At 37.6% G+C, this 23,929-nt stretch overlaps 1 protein-coding gene across 9 annotated transcripts in view; it reads right to left on the bottom strand.

Annotated features, from left to right (window-relative positions):
• The window catches only part of shaker (Potassium voltage-gated channel protein Shaker), an 81,117-nt gene that overhangs the window by 27,579 nt on the left and 29,609 nt on the right, over nt 1-23,929 (bottom strand). The window contains exons 1-2 of one of the 9 annotated variants that reach the window (XM_066294960.1): nt 22,712-22,903; nt 20,245-20,344 (exon numbers count right to left, since the gene is read on the bottom strand). The exons of 7 other annotated variants lie outside the window; for them this stretch is intronic. In XM_066294960.1, the coding sequence (XP_066151057.1) occupies nt 20,245-20,273 (29 nt within the window). In that variant the 5' untranslated portion in view covers nt 20,274-20,344; nt 22,712-22,903. Of the gene's footprint in view, nt 1-543; nt 600-20,244; nt 20,345-22,711; nt 22,904-23,929 lie in introns of those variants that run through there. One more of the 9 variants, XM_066294958.1, reaches the window with a different exon arrangement.

A 23,929-nucleotide genomic window follows, 5' to 3' on the forward strand; every position in this document is an offset into this window, starting at 1 on the left:
CTGATTCAGCTCCTCTACAAAATATGCGCGTGACTTACCTGAAACAAAAAAAAAATGAATTAGTTATAACGTAAAAACATGGATAAGATTGGTGGCTCCATCTATCAAAAATCTTTCGAAATGCCTCTGCGAACAGATAAACAGATAGCTGCATTTGAATGAGTGTAGATAAAGATATGAGGGATGTTCAAATTTTAAGTTACAGATCAATGAATTAATAAATAAAATTCCTGAAGAACAACAAGAAAATCCACTAATAAAACCTATGAATTCCCATCACAACAATCTCAATAGTTACAGAATTATCTTTTAGTATAAATTGGGAAATATCCCTAATAGAATTACTAAGAGCCTCTCCCCTGTAATCTCCGAATAGAGATTGAAACGATGCCAGCCGACGCGTCTCGACGCCGGCGTTTACGCTACCTAGACAACATTCAGAAGCTTGCCGTTCCACAAGGAACTACTCTCTACAGTCAGCGTTTGTTATTCAAAAAACACCACTGACATACCTATACTGGAAGCCATAGGCGTGTCACTTACCTGGGATGACGCAGCTCATCTCTCAACCCGTAGAGCCCAGCAACGGCCGCCATTGGTGTAACACGTCATCAGAGCTTGAATAATTGAGGGAATTGATCGTATGTAGGTATGCCCTTTTGAGAGCTTGTTTTTACCTTGAAAGGCGAGGCTCATGTCCAAGTGACCATTAAGATATGCCCTCATTAGGATATTTCCTCATTAGGGTCCGACATATTTTGTTTAGTGAAGGTGGTTAGTTGTGTAATAGGGCATATTTGTGAAAACTAAAAAATATATTTTGTAAAATTGAGAAGTTTTTGAGTTTACTTAGCCTGCAAGAACTTCTTGAGCTTTGTTTGCTCTATATTTTATATGTGAGGGAGGTGTATCGATTGTAAAGTTATTAAAGTGAAAGTTCTAAAATGATTCTTACGAGTTTCTGGAACAATTTAATTGAAAGTTGAACCTATAAAATGTGAGCAATTAAGTTGAAAATAGAAAAAAAAAACACATTTAACTTGCTTCTGTACAACAATAGCTCAGTAATTATGAATAATAAATCACCAGAATATTTGGTATCCGTGCAACTTTTATTTTTTAAAGTAATTGACTTTTGGGAAATGAAGTTTTGGCTAGCACATCTAGATTCAAGACTGTGAGTAGTACTTTGAAGACTGGAATTATTACGAAATCGTCAAAAAGTTTGTTAAGACAAAATAGCCGTTCCTACGTAGGAACGGCAACTGCCTTTAATAACCGGCTATAGCTCTAACTTTTAACGTATTCAGCAAGGTTAAACAATCAAATAATTATACAGAAAACTAGAACTATTTTTAAGGGTTTTAGTAAAAGTTTGCAAATCAGTTAAAATACTTGTTAGACAGGGTTCTAAAGGTCACATTATATATAGAACCTTGAAGCTTTTTTTGGGACTTTTAAAGAAAATTACAAATTGACTTCAATATTTAATACAGCTCATACTTTAATTTTAAAATTTTCTAGAAGGTAACACTACTGGGCAGTATTAAACTAGAATTTGTCAAGGTTAATGTATACAGCAAAATGAGACATTTACGGAAAAATTATTGCTATGTTTATAAGCTAAGTAGGGTAAGTTTAAATAAAAAAAAAAAACTAAAGATTTGGTCGATTATTTTAGTAACACGCTATATGATTTTAGAGCCCCAAAGGAGGTACAAAAGAAGAATTTATCCAGAAAATCAATTTATGCATAGAAATTTTCTCATCTTGAGACTCAGAGAAGCCTTATCGAAACATAGGGTAAAAACTAGTCATAGTTTTTGCTTTTTCTATGGAATACCAAATAAAATGATAAATATCTGGAAATATGGGTTCCACGATAAAAAGCATTTAATGTGCAGATAATGAAAGGAAGTTTGATTTGTTGAATAAGTTTGCAAGCAAGATAATATCCATAGAAACGATGGAATTAGATAAGATATTGGCCAACTATTCCATTTGCCTGGAAATTATCATCTTCATAAAATTATCAAGACATTGACTTTTTGGCTCTTACAATACATCCAAGCCCAAATCATTTTTCTGTGAGAGGAAATTCTACAGAAATCATAAAATGAAACTTGAACATATAGTAAATTTTTTGGTTTCTATGGAAATCAGATATTTTCCAGGTGAATTTACGTAAAATTTTATGTATTCATCCTACGAAGATGATTTTGTTAATGAAAGAGTTTTTTTAGAATCATGTTAGTAAGTTTAGGCAATAAGGTATTGAGGGTTGATGAACTGTTGTTAATGAAACACCAGATGCAAACAAAGGCAGTAATAACCATTATTGCATCACGCAGATCGAAAGAGATTTAAAAATAACAAGAAAGATAAGTCCAAGCTTCAATTTGCTGTCTTTGTGTCAAGGCCGAAAGGCTATTATTATAACCCAGTTTATTAAATCGAAAATCTATAACATCTACAGCCGGAATATGGGGCTTGTTTTTCGGTGGGGGCCATATTTTTGGCTAACGAAAACTGGCATGATGCCCCCGACAATCAGTCGCACTCAAAGCGGAAACAAACGACCCGTAACAAGAAGGGTGGCAGAGAGGAGGGCGACTGGATAGGGGTGAGCTTAATTCGTGCCAAAAAGCTCCTACAAAAGGTCCATAATATATTTCACGTCCCGGCTACATTTCGAACGAATGTAAATGTTTCATCGCGATCGATTCGTGTCTTTCCGAAATAAAAGACGAAGCCAAATCGGCAAAGTGCTGCATTGTAATGGGTGCTTTAATGTCTTCGTGAATTATGCGCTTGATGAGGATGTTTGGAAATTCGTGTCCTTAATCGCGCTAATAAGTGAAAATCGACATTGAGGTTTTTGATATATTTAGAAAGGTGTTCACGCACGAGTGTGGTAAAAAATATTTATGGCACACTCGCAATAAAAATAATTGAAATTAATATATGTATCTTTTTGGGAACACCGCCTTACGGCCGAATAGGGTTCTTTTTGTTTGGGTCGAAGGTTGACCTCTTGCTCAAACCTAGGTTAACGAGCTCTACCTGTGGTTACTAAACAGGAGACTACAGGTTGATTTTTATACAATAATTATATGCACTTTGTTTTATTTGATGCCCATGTGAACATCGTTCCTTGTCCAATCAACCCGTTTAATTCTATAATCCGTCCTTAACGACATGCTAGCACATATTTGATCCGTTAATTACTCTAGTTTTAATGTGCTCTTGGTGTTCTTTAATCTTTATAGAGTCCAAAGGTTTCGCTAATAAAAATATAAAATTTCTCACATTAGCAAGGAGTTTTATACATACAGCCTGTCCGGTTTTCGTTGGACAGCGGCTGTATCTCGGTAAGTAGAGCGAGTAGCAACTTCGGATAAAAAATTTATCACTAATGTAACTATGAGAAATCTCTGGAAAATATGTTCAGCTTCGTGAACTCGCCGTAAGGGGGCGTAGTAGGGACGGTAGTTCCTTAAAATCGACAAATCCATACTAAGTCACTAGTTAAGTAGCACATTTTAATTTACTATCAATAAGATTACATCATTCTGAAACTTTTTTGTTCGACACATAGTTTCATAACTCACATAATAAAAGTGGGGAAAGCCGATGAATCATTTTAAGTTCAAACTATCATATCTCTGTTTCTAATTATTCGATTTCAGTGATTCTGTACTTCATTGTGAGGGAATTGTAAGCCGATTTAATATCTACATTGACCAAAAATCCATAGTCCAGAACAAAATCGCTAGAGGACATTCTTTCAGGTAATAGCGGTTTTCTTCATTTTTCTTTAATAAATCAAATGGAACTATACTATTTTCATAAGCCCATCTTGTAAAGCTTTAAAAAACCTACACTTTTCCCGAAAGGCGCATTTCAATTCAGTTATTTATCAATAAGTCAAAAACGAAAAAGGATATTCAAAAATGAAGAAAACCGCTATTACCTGAAAGAATGCCCTCTAGCGATTTTGTTCTGGACTATGGATTTTTGGTCAATGTGGATATTAAAGCGGCTTACAGTTCCCTCACAATGAAGTACAGAATCACTGAAATCGAATAATTAGAAACAGAGATATGATAGTTTGAACTTAAAATGATTCATCGGCTTTCCCCACTTTTATTATGTGAGTTATGAAATTATGTGTCGAACAAAAAAGTTTCGGAATGATGTAATCTTATTGATAGTAAATTAAAATGTGCTACTTAACTAGTGACTTAGTATGGATTTGTCGATTTTAAGGAACTACCGTCCCTACTACGCCCCCTTACGGCGAGTTCACGAAGCTGAAAATATTTTCCAGAGATTTCTCATAGTCATATTAGTAATACATTTTTTTGTCCGAAGTTGCTACTTGCCCTACTTACCGAGATACAGCCGCTGTCCAACGAAAACTGGACAGGCTGTATATGTTATTTTTCGTGTGTTAATTTGCGATTTGCGATTGTGCCTTTATATGCTTTGAACCTAGTTTTTTTGTCCTAAAAACTGTTCTAGTATGAAATTTATTTTTGATCATCTAACTTAGTCTGATATACCTGCTATGTACGACATAAAAGGATTTTTAATGGGTTTATGTTGATTTTAGCTCATGATAGGCTATTCGAACTTGTAAAAACATTTGTCCATAAAGTTATTTACATATATACAGTGCGGTTTGTATGACCGCACACGTTTGTAAAATTAAAATAAACTGAGAATATTATTCATCCTTTATTTAGGGCTCAGACGATTATCCTTTCCTTTAAAAAAGAAGTTATCGGCCTTCAGCTATTAAGAAAAGGTGATTTGCCGTCAGAAAATTAAGAAAGGTGAATGTTATTCTCAGATAGGGTTTTTTGAGAATAATTTGGAATTTCATCGCAATAACAACAAAAATCCCCAGTAGCGCGGGAGACTCCATTCACAAAAATTTTAAAAATCGTTTCTGATTAAAATATCTAGGAAAGGAAGTGTTTTGTTTTGTTCTTCCCTAATAGTATATTTTATACTCGGTTCTTTCGAACTTAAATGATTAAAAACATTACTAAACCGAATATAAAAAATACGATTGAGAAAAAACGAAATGAAAAACTTATTATACGACCCACTTAAACGATCAGGAAAAATATTCAACATGCGATAGAAAACACATTATGTTCAAAACTGACAAAGACAAAACCACAAAACGGAAAAGAACACAAAAAGTCATATACAAAATTCCTCCCAAAAAGAAGACATTTTATGTATACCAAACCTCTAGTTCTTTGAAAACACAATTGAAGTACATCAAAACTTCATTTAAAATTGAAGATTTCATAGGTTAGTTACATGTCTCCGAGCCTATGATAAAGATTGCAGAATTAAGTGAGATCATACGTGCGTGGTGACCAGGGAACTATTATCAAAGAAACATAAAATTAAAAAGAAAAACGCATATAAAAACGGTCATGTGGTCTTTTATTCAGTAAACGTGGATAATATTTGGTTACCTGTGATTGAACAGGAACTCTCAGAAAAAGGAACTATACAGTAATAAATACCACTTAAACCATTGGCGAACTCAGGAAAGTGATTAAAAAAAAATTAAATTAGGCACAATAATCAACCATCTACCTCCAATCAAACTTTTGAATCGATAACATGACTCATGTTGAAAAAACTAGTTTCTCAGTTTGGGAGGAGGAATCTCAAAGTGTTGAGATTAGTTTAGGTTAGTGTTATGTATATTTTTTCATATTTTAGTTAACTGTTAATTTCTGTTTCTGTACTGGATTTATACACTGACTTTCAAAAAAACCGCAACACCAAGAAGAACACATCGTGCACGTTTGAAATTCTGGCAATACGTTGGGTCGGGTAATAGATGAAAACGATCAAAATATCAAAAGAAAATTATTGTGAATAAGTGAAAAAATTTAATAATAATTTAACAATGGGTGGTATCTCCTCTTAAATTAATACATTCCTGTAAGCGACGTGGCGTGCTTAAAATTAAATCGTCAATATCTTCCTGTGGTATCGTATTCCAGGCAATCTGCACCTGCTCGCGGAGTTCATCTATGGTCTCTGGAGGGCGAACTAAACGTTGAAGTCTCCGACCCGTTATATCCCATACATGCTTTATTGGGGACAAATCTGGAGGCCGAGCTAGCCAAGGCAAAGTATCCAAATTTTCGGCTTCCAAATACCTCAAAGTATCGTTGGCTACATGCGGTCGCGCATTATCCTGTTGAAATGTGCTTCCAGGATGGTCGTGCATGTATGGTACAAGAACCGGTTCTAAGACACTATTAATGTACCTCTGAGCATTTAATCTATCGTAAATGAAAACAAGAGGAGACCGACTACCATACTGGATGGCGCCCCAAACCATGACACCTGGTATTGAACCAGAATGACGCCTTTCCAAAAAGTCCAAATTTAATCGCTCTCCTCTGCGCCTTCCAACACGTAACCGTCCATCAGATCGCCATAGACAAAATCGGCTCTCATCACTGAACACAATTCTTCTCCACTCGTCCATCCATTGCACTCTCAGACGACACCTCTCCAGTCGGGCCACCCTGTGGTTTCGCGATAATGGAAGCCGACGCATAGGACGATATGAATTTAGTCCAAAACTTCGAATTCTGCGATACATCGTACTAAGGGAGACCCTTCGATTTAGGGTGGCTACCCAGTCAGCACCAAGAGACGGAATTGTTTCAAACGGGGCGCCTGTCGCTGAACGACGGAGTCGTCGGTCTTCGCGTCGGTTCGTCATTCTTGGACGGCCACTACCACGATGGCGATTTACTGACCCTTCGTTAGACCAATCTCTCCGAGCTCTTAGCACTGTTGATGCGTTTCGATCCAATCTACGTGCAATTTCGCGGGAAGGTAAACCTGCCTCGTGCATACCAACAATTCTTCCCCTTTCGAAGGGAGTTAACTGCCGATGAACTGCATTTTGGCGTACACGAGGCATTTTGCCCTACCACACATCCAATGTGGTACTAACAATAGTACCTTTATCGCTATCCGCCTATAAAAAAAATTGAAAAAAGGACGATCGTCACAGATAAAAAGTAAAGAAAAACTTGATATCGCATTAAAATACGAACTTGAAATTTTTATCATTTTTTTTTCTCTTTACAAGTCTAAAATCATACCAAAACAAATATACAGGGTGTTTCCTAACTACGTGTAAAAAATTTAAAGGCGTAATCCTCGACTGATTTTGAGTCAAAAATGTCTAATAAACATATGTCCGCAAATGCCTTGTTTCCAAGATACAGGGTGTTAAAATGTGACAAGAAAGAGATTTTATTTCCAAAATGACTCAATTTGGGTGTTTGAACTTTTAGAAAAGACAATTCTGGGGTTCCGGGGTTTTCTTCAATACATCTTAAGATTTCTTCCTCCACTTCAGGTGTTCGACGTGCTATTGGCTTTCGTCCTCCTGGAGTTTTCATAAGAGATCCTCTATCACAAAGACGTTGAAAGAGGTTTTTAAAGGTTTGGTGGTTAGGAAACGTTTCCAGGTAAATGCGCCTCGCTGCCAAACACTTACCATCAGCGAGGCCGTAAACAAAAACCATATTGGCCATTTCTCGATTAGTGTAATTAGGCATTTGAAAAATTTTCAAAATTGAGGTATAATCTGATTTTTGGGACACAGAACTAAATTCTTTCACTTTAGAGAGTAAAACACCAAAATAACACTGACTATCTTGTTTATAGGAGTGGAAGTAGCAAAAAAAAAACTAACAATAAACAAGTTTGTAAATACCACCAAACCTTTTTCAACGTCTTTCAGTCAACACCCTGTATCTTGGAAACAAGGCATTTGCGGACATATGTTTATTAGACATTTTTGACTCAAAATCAGTCGAGGATTACGCCTTTAAATTTTTTACACGTAGTTAGGAAACACCCTGTATACAATGCGTTCTTCTTGGTGTTGCGGTTTTTTTGAAAGTCAGTGTAGATTCTGAGGACAATGACGTATTCGTCGTTAAACATTAATGCGGGTTTTTGTTCGTGTTCTTAGTAATGCCTGAGTGTTATTCTCAGTTAGTTTTAACTCCCCAAAAACATATCCCTAACTTTTAGACGAATTTACTTAGGTTGCATAGCTTTGCACAGACGAACAGTTCGTCAAATTAAACGACACTTTAAACTAATGATAAAGGAAATTCTATGCTAATTATCGCCGTTAACCGTTCGCAATTAAAGTGATAAATCTTCAACAGTCATCGGTTGACAGGCCACTATTCACCTAAGCAATCGCTTAAATCTCACAAAGTTATAGTCGTAGATTAGAAGCCTTGAAATCATGTTTGTCTTGTACGGACCCTTACCTAATAATCGGGCAGTTAGCCCTTCCTTAAGGGTGGGTGGCAACACAGGGGAAACTCAACACCGAAAAGGCATATTTTTATGGATCGCGTTATTATTACCGGGCTTTATCGGCTTCCGAATCTGTTTCCTTTCCGTTTTGCTTCCGTAATGTGATATTGCGTAAGTTTGGGGTACGAAATTAGTGAATTATTTAAATAGTAGAATATTTTGGATATATGAATATTTAAGGACTGTGAGTTTTAGGAAAAACAACGTTCCACCCTGAACATTTCGATAAACTTGTGCTAGCGAAGACAAAATGCTCTTAAAATAAACGGCTTATACAGGGGGATTCAAACGTAAACGTTAAGGTTTAAGACGCGCATTCGTCCAAGGGGGTCCTGGTGCAAAGCAAATTTATGTGGGCTTGGACCTGCTTAGGGCACTGAAAAAGTAGAGTTTATTGATGTAACACGATTTTTAGGTCCTAACAATTTTCCAAAATGATTTCTTCTACTTGTTGTTTATTTGCTCACTGTTATTAGACATCTCAAAAGTGCTTCCGGTGTATGTATATAGATATACTACAAAATATATAATGCTTTTTTGTGTGGTACTTTTAGAGCACTCAATATACAGGGTGTAGCAAAAATGAGGGGGTCAACACTTAACCACACGTTCCTTAGTCAAAAATATATCGATTCATGGTGACATACTTATATACGAAATTGTCTTCTTCTGGAGATATAAGCTTTAAAGTCTCACTTTTTAAAAAATTTTTGCAGATAAATCGAAAACGGCTAGATGAATTGCTAAGAAATTTGTTGTATAATTTTTCTGCTTTTCAGTGCACATTCGACGGGGGTTATTATGGTAAATCCACCAGGGGTAGTGGTCAATTGCTACAATGTCGATTGTTAAATACACCAGAACTTTTTTATTCCTTCGTGCAGACGGTTGGTTTCTTTTTTATGAAATTGCCGGTCAGTTACGCAACTTTTTTATCTCTTATTGAATTTTGACTTGGAGCCTTCATTAGACGAAAAAAAATTAAAATTGTTGACAATGTCGGTCAATACACACCCTGCAGAAGGAGATAAAAGCATACATTTCAATAAACAATTAATTTGATAAGTGCTCAACGTGACCGCCCCGTTTCGAGTGCAGAAATTCACACGTCGAAAAAAATTAAAACTCATTCTCCGCAACATCATTGAGTTACTGCGAGTTCCATCAGCTGCTTGCAAGGTTCTATTTTTTAGGTGGTCTGCATTTAGAATAGAAACAGCATATGCATGAGATTTTAGCGCACCCCAAATGGAAAAGTCACAGGGAGTTAGATCTGGAGATCTAGGTGACCATTGAAGAGGGGCTGACATTATCAACGATTTTAATTTTTTTTTCGTCTAATGGAGGCTCCAAATGAAAATTCAATAAGAGATAAAAATGTTGCGTTACTGACCGGGAATTTCATAAAAAAACACCTGTCTGCATGAACGGAAAAAAAATTGCTGGTGCGTTTATCGTTCGACCTTGTAGCGATTGACCACTACCCCTGGTGATTTTACCATAATAAGCGCCGTCGAATGTGCCCCGAGAAGCAGAAAAATTATACATCAAATTTCGTAGCAATCCTTTTAGTCGTTTACGACTTATCTGCAAAACTTAAAAAAAAATGAGACTTTATGAGCTTATATTTACAGGAGGAGACAATTTCATATATAAGTATATCACCATGAATCGATATATTTTTGACTAAGGAATATGTGGCTCAGCGTTGACTCCCTCATTCTGGGACACCCTGTATATTAAATTGCTAGCACATCACAAAGTTTTAAGATGCAGCAATTTTTCACAGGAATATATCTTCCATTATTAGATATTTTTATGTTTGCTCACTCATTCTTACATGAAAATTGCATTTTGCACAATCCTGGTTTTACCCCATGAAAATGATTGTCTCCTGAATCGCAGGAATGCCTCGCTTAACCAAATAACATTCAGTAAGTCATTCAAATATCGCAGATTCTTAGGCCTACTTGTTGTTAAAAAAATACGTTTCCATTTCTACTTTTTCTACACCTTTTGTATGCCCGGTTTAACCCTTATACTACTTATCATGCAACTCTACATTTGCGTATCATAACGGTTTTAAACCCCGCAAAGACCGCTAGTGAAAATAAGATTTTATCAACGTGGATCCGCAAATCGTTCGTGACCGAAAAGCGATATTTTCTATACAGCTCCCAGAGTTTATGGGATGTTTAATTCAAGATTGGGGTAAGTACTATTCACTTTCAAGGCGGGACATATGCGGATGTATGATAAATTTGAATATACATGACGCGACACTGTCAGTTGGATCTGAAAGTCTCCAGTTTGGCGATTGCTTTGAGGCCTAATATCCTGGGAAAAACAAACAGAGGCTTGGCCCCACCATTATTACGTAATAACATTAAGATAAATATTTGGCCCGAGAATAAATTACATTTTTATGAACTTCAGGTGCTGCAATTAAAAGATTGAAAACCAACTTGAACACACCATATTTCGTTGAGTAACCTTTTCCGGATCCACGTTGAATTGGAACATTATTCATTTTTTCATGTTGGGAATCGGCTCCTTTGAAGTTTACGTTTGGTTCTACCCTGTAGACGCAAAGAAAATGAACACTGAAGTGCTGAGCGACAAGACAAAGAACAATCGGAACAAGCCGCGCTCATCAGCTTATTCGTCATGAAAAGGTCACACTTTGGTAGCCATCAAAATAACTATTTCTCCGTAAGCGGGAATCTGAATGTTCAAAAAACGTCAAAAAACTGTCAAGACAAACGTTTTGACAGCTGGTAAACTGCAAAATGATGTCAGGGAGTGTTGCGCTAATGTTCCGGATACTACTGACAATTCAAAAAGGTTGTGCAACATGACAGCTACTTAAAACTTTTAACGGATAAATGCAGTTCTTAGAGGACCACTATGTAGAGGAACCAATCTAGGACATTTTGTATGCTACAAGTAATCAAATAACCAATCCCCAACATATAACACCGAACTTAATCAAAGCATCCTTCCCATAAATTTATTCGTTAAAATTTGGCTCCTGCAGCACCCCGAAATGGACTTTCGCCGCGTTTATTTCATCCTTAGTGGTACTTACAGGCGCCAATGTGCCCCTTTAAACCATCCTTATGGCTCTCTTCACAAACACACGGATTGATATCGAGACCAATTAGCCATAGAGCACTTGACACAAATAAACAATCACCCAACACATACGATCAATTCCCTCCCTCGTCAACGTTATAATACATTTAATTCCACCATTTTCCCCGAAAAAATCGATAATTATTATTAAAAGCAAAAATCGTCGTCGTGGGCGTTGAATCTTATCGAAAGAGCAACGCTTATCACATTAACGCACATGTACGAAATCACTTTTCGCACACCCATTGAAATGTCTTGGACAAATGAGCATCAACCCTTAACTGGCCCGACCGTGAAATTATCGTGACACACAATGCAGTCTATCAAATCATAGTTGGCGGTATGGAGGATCGCGTGTCACGTAAATGCCCGACTAGGTCCGAACGCTACACGTGATCCCAATTTCGGCCAATGGGTGCGCTTAAAATTTGACATAATTTTACTGCGTATAAGACGCACGTTGTTGTTTGCGGCTGCAGCCTGCAACAGATGAGCCACTTTATTTGGACCTTCGAGTGAGCCCTAATGAGGCTTTTTTAATGGTTTATTGCAGGTTTTGTAGGTGGCGTGTTATCGATCGCGTAAAGCCGCATTTAATATTTATTTATTAGTAGAGTCAATGCTCCATCAAACTAAAACGGAGGCTATAAGTCATGCGAAGTTCTATTATTGAATGTGTCTGCTATCGACCACGTTTTGGCGTGAGTAATGCCAGGAAAAAGTATGTGTGTAATAAAAGCTCTCGTCGAGAATCGTTTTATAAAATTTAAAATCTGTTTTTCTACATTATGAAATGGGTTACATCAGGTATAAATTTCTTGATTCGAGTTTAGAAGTTCGAGACAATTCCGAAATGAATTATTAATTTCACAACATGTTTTGTTTGAAACGTTTATGTTGCACATTAAATTCGGTTAGAATTCGCGCGTTTGCACTAGGGAAGTTATTTGAAAAAAAGACCTACCACAGCCACATATTACAGGGAATCCCCCTGATACATGTGTACAGCTACCTGAGAGGTTGCAAAGGTACGGTCGAAAGAATCAGAATGCTTCGAAAATTTTTCAGAACAGAAAATGGCCATTATTGGTTAAACAACATGTTATGAAGTCAAGAGATTAAACCACTCACACATGTATTATGACTTTGCTAGATGCAATCGTAATGCATATAATGTATATGAGTTTCCTAAGTCTATGCTATCCTGAATACATGCTTAAAATAACAAAAAACACTTTACGAAATTTATGTGTTTTTTGGGTGAAAATGCTTAATAATTCCTGACTGTTGCGTTTAGATATTCAAGCTGTGATATACAGTCAGTCACATAAGTCTACGTACACCTAGCAAATTCGTATTGTTTCATAGTTAGAATCATGATCCAAAAAATATTTTTAAATGTATTGAAATCCTCTCATAAACGATTATTATCGGTAATTAAAAATTTGGGTTTCGATTAATAGGTTGGAAGAAAAAAAATTCAAATCTAAATTTCCGATCTCACAAAAGTGAACATACAGGTAAAAATGCCACAAATATTACAATATTTTTGGGCTTCATAGATTTCATCGCAAAAATATGCACAAATAATATTTTAGTTTAGTGTAAAATGTTCAATAAAACACGTTAAATCGAATCTCGAATCTCTAGCATCATGATGCGAAGAGAAATTGCAAAAGACATTAGAGAACTAATAGTTTCGTTACGAAACGAGGGAAAATCTTATGGTGACATAGCGAAAACTGTCAAGCTAGCTCGTTCTACAGTGCACACTATGATAAAGAAACTTTAATTTATTAAATTCAACTAATAATAAACCCCGATCTGGAAGCCCTAAAAAAATGAGCCTCCGCGCAATTCGTACTATTGTCAGAAAAGTTGCATTAAACCCGAAAATTAGTGCTCCGAAATTGGATGATCGAGTTCGAAGAGAAACTGGTAAACGTGTCAGTGCCGAAACTATAAGAAGAGTTCTGAGATCAAAGGGATTTCATGGGAGGGTTCCTAGGCAAAAGCCCCTAATCTCACAGCAAAATAGAAGAAAACGCCTAGAATTTGCAAAAAAGTATTTAGAAAAGGGTCTTCAGTTTTGGAGTTCGGTCTTGTTTACTGATGAAAGTAAGTACAATATTTGTGGTTCCGATGGTAAAGGAAAAATATGGCGAAAAGTTAATGAAGAGCTGAAACCTGAAAACTTGGTACCCACAGTCAAGCATGGCGGAGGCAATACAATGGTATGGGGCTCAATGTCTGCGGCTGGTGTGGGAAATTTGGTTTTGATTGAAGGTGTAACGAATCATCGGAAGTATCTCCAAATTTCGCGTGATAATTTATTGCCTTCAGTTGAACGTTTGGGATTAGGAAACCAATGGATATTCCAACAAGACAACGATCCCAAACATACCGCCCTGGTTGTCAAAGAATGGCTCCTTTACAACGTGCCCAAGCAACTTCATTCTCCTCCGCAGTCGCCAGACGTGAACCCTACAGAACACCTATGGGACGAATTAGAGCGGAGGGTGCGAAATTACGAAATTTCAGGGAAAGAATCACTAAAAAGAGCATTAACTTCGGCTTGGGGTGAAATTACCTCAGATGTCGCAAGAAATCTGGTTTCATCCATGCCCAGAAGATCGCAAGCAGTTGTAGATGCAGAGGGTGGACCAACAAAATATTCATTTATTGTTTTCTTTAAGTATAATAAAATTTATCTACTGCATGTTCACTTTTGTGAGATCGGAAATTTTGATTTGAATTTTTTTTCTTCCAACCCATTAATCGAAACCCAAATTTTTAATTACCGATAATAATCGTTTATGAGAGGATTTCAATACATTTAAAAATATTTTTTAGATCATGATTCTAACTATGAAACAATACGAATTTGCTAGGTGTACGTAGACTTATGTGACTGACTGTATTTTAGGGTGTTGAAAATTTTATCTTTTTTTTCCTATTGGCCAGAGCGCCTCATAATCAGATGTAAGATTTCCGATCCATGGAAGTCAGACTTCAATATTCCCTGTAAGGCAACCAAATCTATTCCGAAATACATGAAACTATTAGGTCGTGTAGGATGAAATGAGTAGAATTGAATTGAAACTTTATTCATTTTTTTTTCATATGAAATGTTTTTATTGTCAATCGAAATCTGCACCACCATCATCAATACACTTCTGCCATTTAACGGGAAGTTCATTGATTCCCCTGCTGTGAAAGCCTGCAGGTCGGGAGTCGATAAACTCGTGGAAGGCAGCTTTGACAGCCTCGTCGGAGTTGAATGTCTTCCCTACCAAGAAGTTATCCAAATTTCGAAAGAAGTGGTAATCAGTGGCTGCTAAGTCGGGTGAATACGGTGGATGACGAAGAGTTTCCAATTCCAACTCCTGTAGCTTGGCCGAGGTGACTTGTGCGGTGTGTGGCCGAGCGTCGTCGTGCAACAATAGCGGTGAGCTTCGATTGACTAATCTTGGCTGCTTAACCGTCAGTTGCCTCATCATTTCGGTCAGTTGTCGGCAGTAGACGTCAGCCGTAATCGATTCGCCAGGTTTCATGAAGCTGACATGACACCTGCGTTGGACCACCAAACGGACACCACAAGCTTCTTTCGATGAAGATTTTTTTTCGCACAATGTTTTGGTGGTTCATCTTGATCCAACCACTGCGACGAACGTCTGGTATTGTCATGTAGGATCCGTTTCTCATCACAAGCAACAATCCGATTCAAAAATGGATCGTTATTATACCGGCACAGCAAAGAAGCACAAGCTTCGAGACGTCGTTCTTTCTGTATGTCGCTCAACTCATGCGGTACCCACTTGTCCAGCTCTTTCACCTCACCAATTTCAGCCAAATGAGTCAATATTGTTTTTTTGGTTATACTGAATGTTAACGAAAATTCGAACGCACTTTGACGTGGATTCGCTTCCACCACGGCTTTCAGATGATCGTTATCCACTTGAGTTTCAGGTCGTCCACGTGGTTCATTTGGTAGGTCAAAATTGCCAGAACGAAATTTCATGAACCAACGAGATACTGTTTGCTGTGAAGTGACTTCAGTACCAAACACATCGTTGACATTGCGAGCCGTCCGAGCTGTTGTGGTTCCACGGTGGAACTCGTATTTCATTAACGCACGAATTTCACTGTTTTGCACGGCTGCACAAAAATTTTTATAAAATTAAAAGTTTTTAATAATTTTTAACGCTTTAAACTCCGATCGAAAGAGGAAGAATGCGCCTTTTCCACGTAAAACAGTCAAGTCCAAATATAGATTTAGAGTGAAGTTATTCGCAGTTGAATGTGGCATTTCGAGAATCTACTCATTTCATACCACACGACCTAATAGTGGGGCAAGAATTTCTCAAAAGCCTAGGGGTACACGGACGCATGAAAGATGCGCTAAACGTACACTTACACGCCCTTTTTTGTAGTAAAAATATGATCCTAAAACATATCTAATGCACGCACTTTAAATATACAGTAAATACCTGATGTATGCTGATGTGAATCTCGACGTGACGAAAATATAGCACGTTTCGAGTAGAGTACTCTTCACACAGTTGTTCTTCGGATACAATATGCAACGTGTAACAATTTCTAGTTCACGACCTTAGTGTTCGAAACCCTAAATTTGTTTTCCGTTTCGCCACCGACGAAATCGTCATTTAACCCCTTCACATCCAAACTACAGCCAAAACGTATTACATCAGTCTTAGAGACATTACACGGCAGACTATTAGATCGCTGTCCAATCAGAATCGAATCCCAATTAATTCCTACATTCATCCGGGGTCCATTCAAAGAATTCCGTAGAACTTTGCATCATTTACGAAAAGTGTGATGACTCAGCGGATGCGAGGAAAAGCAATATCGTCGACGTGGATCAGAAACACCACTGGATTCGCTTGAAGACCGTGATAATTCACATCCTCCTTGCCGGAATCAAAATTTGAAAACTTCACACTCTGATATAAGCTGTGGGATAACTAAGACTGGAATCAGCTGCTTGGCCTATCGCTGAAGTCATATAGCTTCAATTCGATTAGAAAAATTTTATAATCGTTGCAGTTAAAAACTTTTCGTGTATCAAAAAGCTGCATGAAGAGGAAATGGGAAAAGTGACGCTTTTCTAAGATGAAAAACCTAATTGTGTACTTGTTAGCGTGTTGAACTTATCGAATACGATAAACTTATCTTTTGCAGTAACTTTCGCTTTTTAACAGTTTTTCTGATGGAGCTTAAGAGGTTCGAAAGAGGCACAAAGAATTGTTCACCTGAACCTAACTGACATATTGTCCCATCCCCTTGCATTACATTTTTCCACTTCACTCATCGTCTTTTTAAGTTCGTCTAAAGGGACTGAACGAAGGAAGAACGTTTCACGAAAATTTACATGCTTGAGAAATTCTGTGAATGGCACAGTCGGCGAAAACTGACCCGACAATGTAGAAGCAGCAACACAGAGTATAATGAAGATATGAATTCTACCACATGCAAAGCTTAGTTCTTTTCCTACCATTCTCACCTCATAATGTGAAATTACATACTTTCTTAGCCAGTCAGGACTCTACAGTGTGTCAATAACGATCCTTACGATTCAACGGTACAATACAAAATGTCAAAAAAACCATGTAGTCCTACAATCGTTAACGAATTCTAATGACTTTAATTCGAAATCTAACATATTCTCCTACGATCTCTATAAATTACAAGTCGATTTGCAAAAAGTTTGAGTCATAACGAAGAGAACCTGAAGTAGGTGAAAAAGTCATCTAAAACTATACAGAGCGATTCTTTTATGAGAAAGTTCTTTACGGACCCTAGTAGAAAGACATGGCACTGACTGCAGTATATTTACGAGCCTAATACACTGCCTTTCAAAAAAACCGCAACACCAAGAAGAACACATCGTGCACGTTTGAAATTCTGGCAATACGTTGGGTCGGGTAATAGATGAAAACGATCAAAATATCAAAAGAAAATTATTGTGAATAAGTGAAAAAATTTAATAATAATTTAACAATGGGTGGTATCTCCTCTTAAATTAATACATTCCTGTAAGCGACGTGGCATGCTTAAAATTAAATTGTCAATATCTTCCTGTGGTATCGTATTCCAGGCAATCTGCACCTGCTCGCGGAGTTCATCTATGGTCTCTGGAGGGCGAACTAAACGTTGAAGTCTCCGATCCGTTATATCCCATACATGCTCTATTGTGGACAAATCTGGAGACCAAGCTGGCCAAGGCAAAGTATCCAAATTTTCAGCTTCCAAATACCTCAAAGTATCGTTGGCTACATGCGGTCGCGCATTATCCTGTTGAAATGTGCTTCCAGGATGGTCGTGCATGTATGGTACAAGAACCGGTTCTAAGACACTATTAATGTACCTCTGAGCATTTAATCTATCGTAAATGAAAACAAGAGGAGACCGACTACCATACTGGATGGCGCCCCAAACCATGACACCTGGTGTTGAACCAGAATGACGCCTTTCCAAAAAGTCCAAATTTAATCGCTCTCCTCTGCGCCTTCCAACACGTAACCGTCCATCAGATCGCCATAAACAAAATCGGCTCTCATCACTGAACACAATTCTTCTCCACTCGTCCATCCATTGCACTCTCAGACGACACCTCTCCAGTCGGGCCACCCTGTGGTTTCGCGATAATGGAAGCCGACGCATAGGACGATATGAATTTAGTCCAAAACTTCGAATTCTGCGATGCATCGTACTAAGGGAGACCCTTCGATTTAGGGTAGCTACCCAGTCAGCACCAAGAGACGGAATTGTTTCAAACGGAGCGCCTGTCGCTGAACGACGGAGTCGTCGGTCTTCGCGTCGGTTCGTCATTCTTGGACGGCCACTACCACGATGGCGATTTACTGACCCTTCGTTAGACCAATCTCTCCGAGCTCTTAGCACTGTTGATGCGTTTCGATCCAATCTACGTGCAATTTCGCGGAAAGGTAAACCTGCCTCGTGCATACCAACAATTCTTCCCCTTTCGAAGGGAGTTAACTGCAGATGAACTGCATTTTGGCGTACACGAGGCATTTTGCCCTACCACACATTCAATGTGGTACTAACGATAGTACCTTTATCGCTATCCGCCTGTAGAAAAATTTGCAAAAAGAACGATCGCCACAGATAAAAAAGTAAAGAAAAACTTCGCATTAAAATACGAACTTGAAATTTTTTATAATTTTTTTCTCTTTACAAGTCTAAAATCATACCAAAATTTCAGATAAATACAATGCGTTCTTCTTGGTGTTGTGGTTTTTTTGAAAGTCAGTGTATAATGTCGCATCTATAAATAAAAAGTGAACGTTTTCGAAAACTTTATTGAATATACAGTAGGTCAAAAAAGTATTCATACACCCAGGCGAACGACGTTTATTTACATTTTTTTCTTAACATAAAAACAATTGAGATAAAAAAATAATTAATCCACACAAATAAGGCACTATAACACTGATTTCTAAAAAAAATGATCAAAAAACTGTTTATTTGTACAAGAAAATCAAAGGAAAATGTCTTCAGGTATGCCCAAAAGAGTATTCATACACTACTGAAAATGAACATGAACTGATTTGTAACTATAAACATCAATACAATGAAATCATTAATATTTTGTGGGATAACCCTGAACATCAATCACAACTTGCAAACGACGATTCATTGATTCCACCAAATTACAAGTAATACTTTCAGGTATTTTGGACCATTCGTTTAAAATAATATTTTTTAGTTGTTCTTTACTTGAAATTTCCATTTTCCTAATCTGCCTTTCCAAATGTTCCCATAAATGCTCAATAGGATTGGGATCGGGAGATTGGGGAGGTGTTTTTAATAAATGAGGAGTGTTATATAGCAACCATTCCTGAACTAATTTCGATGAATGCTTCGGTTGCTGGAAGTAGAATCCTTCAGCTAGTCCAAGCTTTTCAGCACTGTTTTTTAAATTGGCCTCCAAGATATCTTTATACATGAATCTATCCATGTTTCCTTCAATAAAAGCCAAATTACCCACACCATTTGCTGCCGTACATCCTCAGATCATTATGTTTCCACCGCCATGTTTAACCTTTCGGGGGTCGCGCACGGAGTCTCATTCCGCAAGATTAATATATTTAAAATAATTCCGTGATGCGTCACCTGCTGATGTGGCGCTGCACAGTGGTCTCATAAAATGCGTTAATAGTGGCGCATGCGCTTTTGTACGTCATTTAGTGCGTTTCGTCTCGGTACTTTCTTCATTACGGACGGTAATTCCCCATACGACCTTCCTTGCCTTAGTTTTGTGTTTAATAAAAGTATACAACTAAGTTAAAATTGTGTTACTAAACAAGGCAAGTTGGTTTTTTTCTTCAAATATGACATCTAAATGTTACGGACTATTAATTTTTTAGATGTGTTCTGGGGAAGACGAACAGAACCATTTGAAAAAACTTATGGAAGAGTGTTTGTGGGAAGATATACCACAAGATACTTTTGACGATGACGATAAAGATTTGGAAGAGGATGATCTGGTTGAAACAGTGCCTTATTTGTGTGGATTAATTATTTTTTTATCTCAATTGTTTTTAAGTTAAGAAAAAAATGTAAATAAACGTCGTTCGCCTGGGTGTATGAATACTTTTTTGACCTACTGTAGATTAAAGACTCATTTCCATATAGTAACAATATTCAGACAGTGTAACTTACCCTCCAGCACCAACCAGTATCATCTGCATGTCTCATTAGTAGGCCTTTTTGTTTCTCGTCGAAAATAAAATCACTAGTTCAACATACGTCACATTGTAATCTATATTAAACAGTTGCGGATGTGATAAAGTAGCCTTAATCTTTAGACATCAAAATATTATCGATGCTCTACGAGAACCACAACGTGAACAAATACTCGGAATTACTCCTTCTTTAAATATGAAAAAACCCGCACAAAGGGAATATTTAAAAGTCATAAATCAGGCAGATCGCGGCAGTTCCTCGGCTAAATTTGATCCAGAAAGATTGATAGCTGCCGGGCCTGAAGGAACTAAGAACAATTTTAAATGGACGATGTTTATTCCAGATTTTAGGATTCGATGGCGTTCGTTTTTTAATTGACATTGCACATCAGGATATTCGACTCCGCAGTCTTTCGGGGTGTGTGCCGGTCGGAGAAAGAGATAGAAACGATATCCAGAGAAATACTTTCTAATGCATTTTCTCCTCTAAAAGAACCGAATTTTGCCACTGTCGACACGCTCCCCTGATCTCGATAAGCGACGTCGTCGATCCTCGATCTGATAAACTGGAAATTACTGTCGGTAAAGCAGAAGACCATTATTTTCTCCAAAACGGCAGTTCTTCCAACATAAAAGTGCCAACATTTCCTTTTGCCAACAATTAGTTTAATCGATAATTTGCGGGAGCACTCCTGACTGACTAACAGGAGAGGTCGAAGACATGTTTAACACACGTTACGGGATTAATGCCCTGTAGATACAGAGAGTGGCTCGAATGGCGTGTTTAATGTTGGCCTCACGTGGGTATAAATATAAAGTTCGATGCCACAATATACAAGAAAGTTTTACGTGTTTCGAAGTGGTATTGCACATTGGGAAAAGGATTAATAAGCCCCATGTTCTCGGGAAAATCCTATATTCGAGCTTTAAAAAGCTGCTCCGGTGGGGCATTTTTATAATAAATTTCGTAAATAGCACAACTTAGAATATCTCAAAGTAAAAATCAAAAGCAACGTGAGAGCTGAGGTATTAATTTTTTCCATATCTTTAAACCCGTAAGAATTGCGAAACCGGTCAAATAGTTGAAAACTTATCGTTTTTGACACGTATTTTATTTAAGAAGGAAAAAAATCATCGATTCAGATCTATGTGTTCACAAGGCGAGCTTCAAAATCGTCCCAAAACTTCCAAATTATCTAAAAATTTTATTCGTTTCCGAACATCATTTCGCTCATAAATAAAACGTTCGCGAATCAATTCAAACGACTATTGACATTTACGAGGGGGCCCCAGTTGACAATGGAAAAAAATCGAAATCGGGCCATTCCGCGATCTGCGGCTCTGCGTTGCGACACCAGAGTTTGACGTCAATGAAAGCTCGGATAACTTTTAAAACCCCATAAAAAACACATAAATCCCGAACATAATAGAGTTTAACATCTGTTCGTCGATTACCACAATTGTCTGAAACACTTAAGGCCATTGTTTTGATGCTCCAGATAACCATAACCACAGCTAAAGCACAAACGTTTTGTAAACCTACCTACGCTTCGCTTTTTGGCACGTTAAGTAGACATTTAGATATTCCACATAACGAGTTTTTTTCTCCAAATATTGAGGGGTCATAGTTGGTTTGATTTCTGGTAACCCGAACTGGAGCTTTGGCCATTATCGAGATGGGCCTCATGTGTGGATCTGGAAACCGGTTCCGCGCTTGTCCATAAATCATCTACGAATGCGTATGTGTATGTACTCGTATATCCGAGTTGTTTATTTATATATATTTCTCCAACTGGTACGGACTTTCTTTGTTAAAGTGGAATTTCTCATTTTCGGGCTGATTATTTACTGATCTTTGATGAAACCTGCTTCGCATATTTTCCTTTCAGTTAATGTTTCCCAATTCGTAGATAATAATCTTGATTTTTTTTCCATAAAAAGTTTCTACGAAACATCTGTTTAGTAGTGAGTTTTCGAGTTTTGGCTCCGATTATACACCACTGCTTGACGTCAAAAACTACCTGTTTTGAAATCGGGTTGGCACGTTGGTGGCACAGAAATCGCTTGTTTTCCACAGCTGGAAATAAACTCTCCTCCTCTGTCTTACTCGGAATTGCTTAATTTCACCATACAAATATTGTTGGCAATTAATAATTGTGTCTTTTAGACAACCAATTTGTCGGTCCTCAACTTGTTTGCGTCTATAGAGCAATTTTAAAAATGGAAATTGTCTCGGGAAAAAGTAAGCTTTGAGATCGAGACTCGAGGATTTCGTACTGCCACCATGAATTTGGACTGAAACAACTTTTCCGCAGAACCAAAAAAAAAAAAAAAATCAAAAGGAACTTGAAATTACGGAATTTTGATATTACTCCTCCTCTGGACGGCTCCTCAATAAAATTCATTTAATAAATCGGCAATTTTTTTTCTAAAACCGTTCTCACCCAACACTTATGCCCCCGATTTCCCACTTCTCTTCAATATATTGGATGCCTCAAACAAAGGCTACTTTATGACACGGTAAAAAGGTCACATTGCCACAATAAAACAACATAACCTAAACCGAGATTCCGCGGAACCGGGATGCTGGGAGTGCACGTGAGCGGCGTCGTCAGCGCCGCGACGCATCCAGACGCCCAGCCAGACTGATGGCGATGCCGCCGACGACGCCGAAGTCCTGGACGGGCCCCCACGAAGAAGAGGGGCAACATGCAATCTGAGGTTTCCAACTGGATAGATAATGCACTTTCCAGGAGAGGGTGTCAGCCCGGAGATTTGTCGGTGTGTTTATTTTGATGGAAATGAGAATTTTTAACTCGAACAATCTCTTGTGCCAGATACATTTGTGGGCAAAGTGCTTAAAACAGAAATCTCCCTTAACCCCGAGAAATTTGTATTGCAAAAGTAACTTTCCCCCTCAAATCTTTTTGCGAAACTTTATACGACCGCAACTTTTCTAAAACCCATAACTTTACGTGTGGGTCGCACGTCAAGGAAATTCCTTTATATTTTCGAAATTCCCAGTCATTTTTATCAGTATAAACACAGTTTATAACTATTTTATACCCTATTTCAGCCTCCTAATGTTGCAGACCGGCAATAAAACTTGTTGAGGCATAAACTTACCTGAAACAAAGAAACATTTTATTAGATAGGAGGACAAAGCACAAAACAAGTATCGTATGACACACAAGGAATTAAAAAATGGCAACAAGGGAGCATTCTTTCATGTGCAATGCTACACTTCCATTTGCTGCCGCGATCTGTCATACGAAAAGCAACGTTGCCGCACTTCAAAGAAGTAATATACATGAAAAATGACACACTTCTTAATTTAAGCCAATGAAACGAAATGAAAAACCAGTCGAACCGTAAACGTACATAAATAGCTTTTAGGGGTTAAAGTAGTGGAATCCATCTATCTCATTGGCCCCCAAAAAAGACTCCGCCAAACTCGATTTGAATATATTCATTTCGGGTCTTTATTAAGCCCCTTTTTGTCATTTCGTCGTTTTCGTGTGATTTCATTTTTTAGAACTTCTAGTTGGTTGGACGGAAAGAGTATTAAATTTACGTTTCGCCGTCATAGGCGTACAAGGTAAAATTTTTGTTAAAAGGACAAGAAAATCCAGTTACGACTATGCTTTGCAATGGGTACGCAG

The sequence above is a fragment of the Euwallacea fornicatus genome, chromosome 22, assembly GCF_040115645.1.
Source record: "Euwallacea fornicatus isolate EFF26 chromosome 22, ASM4011564v1, whole genome shotgun sequence".
Lineage (NCBI taxonomy): Eukaryota > Metazoa > Arthropoda > Insecta > Coleoptera > Curculionidae > Euwallacea > Euwallacea fornicatus.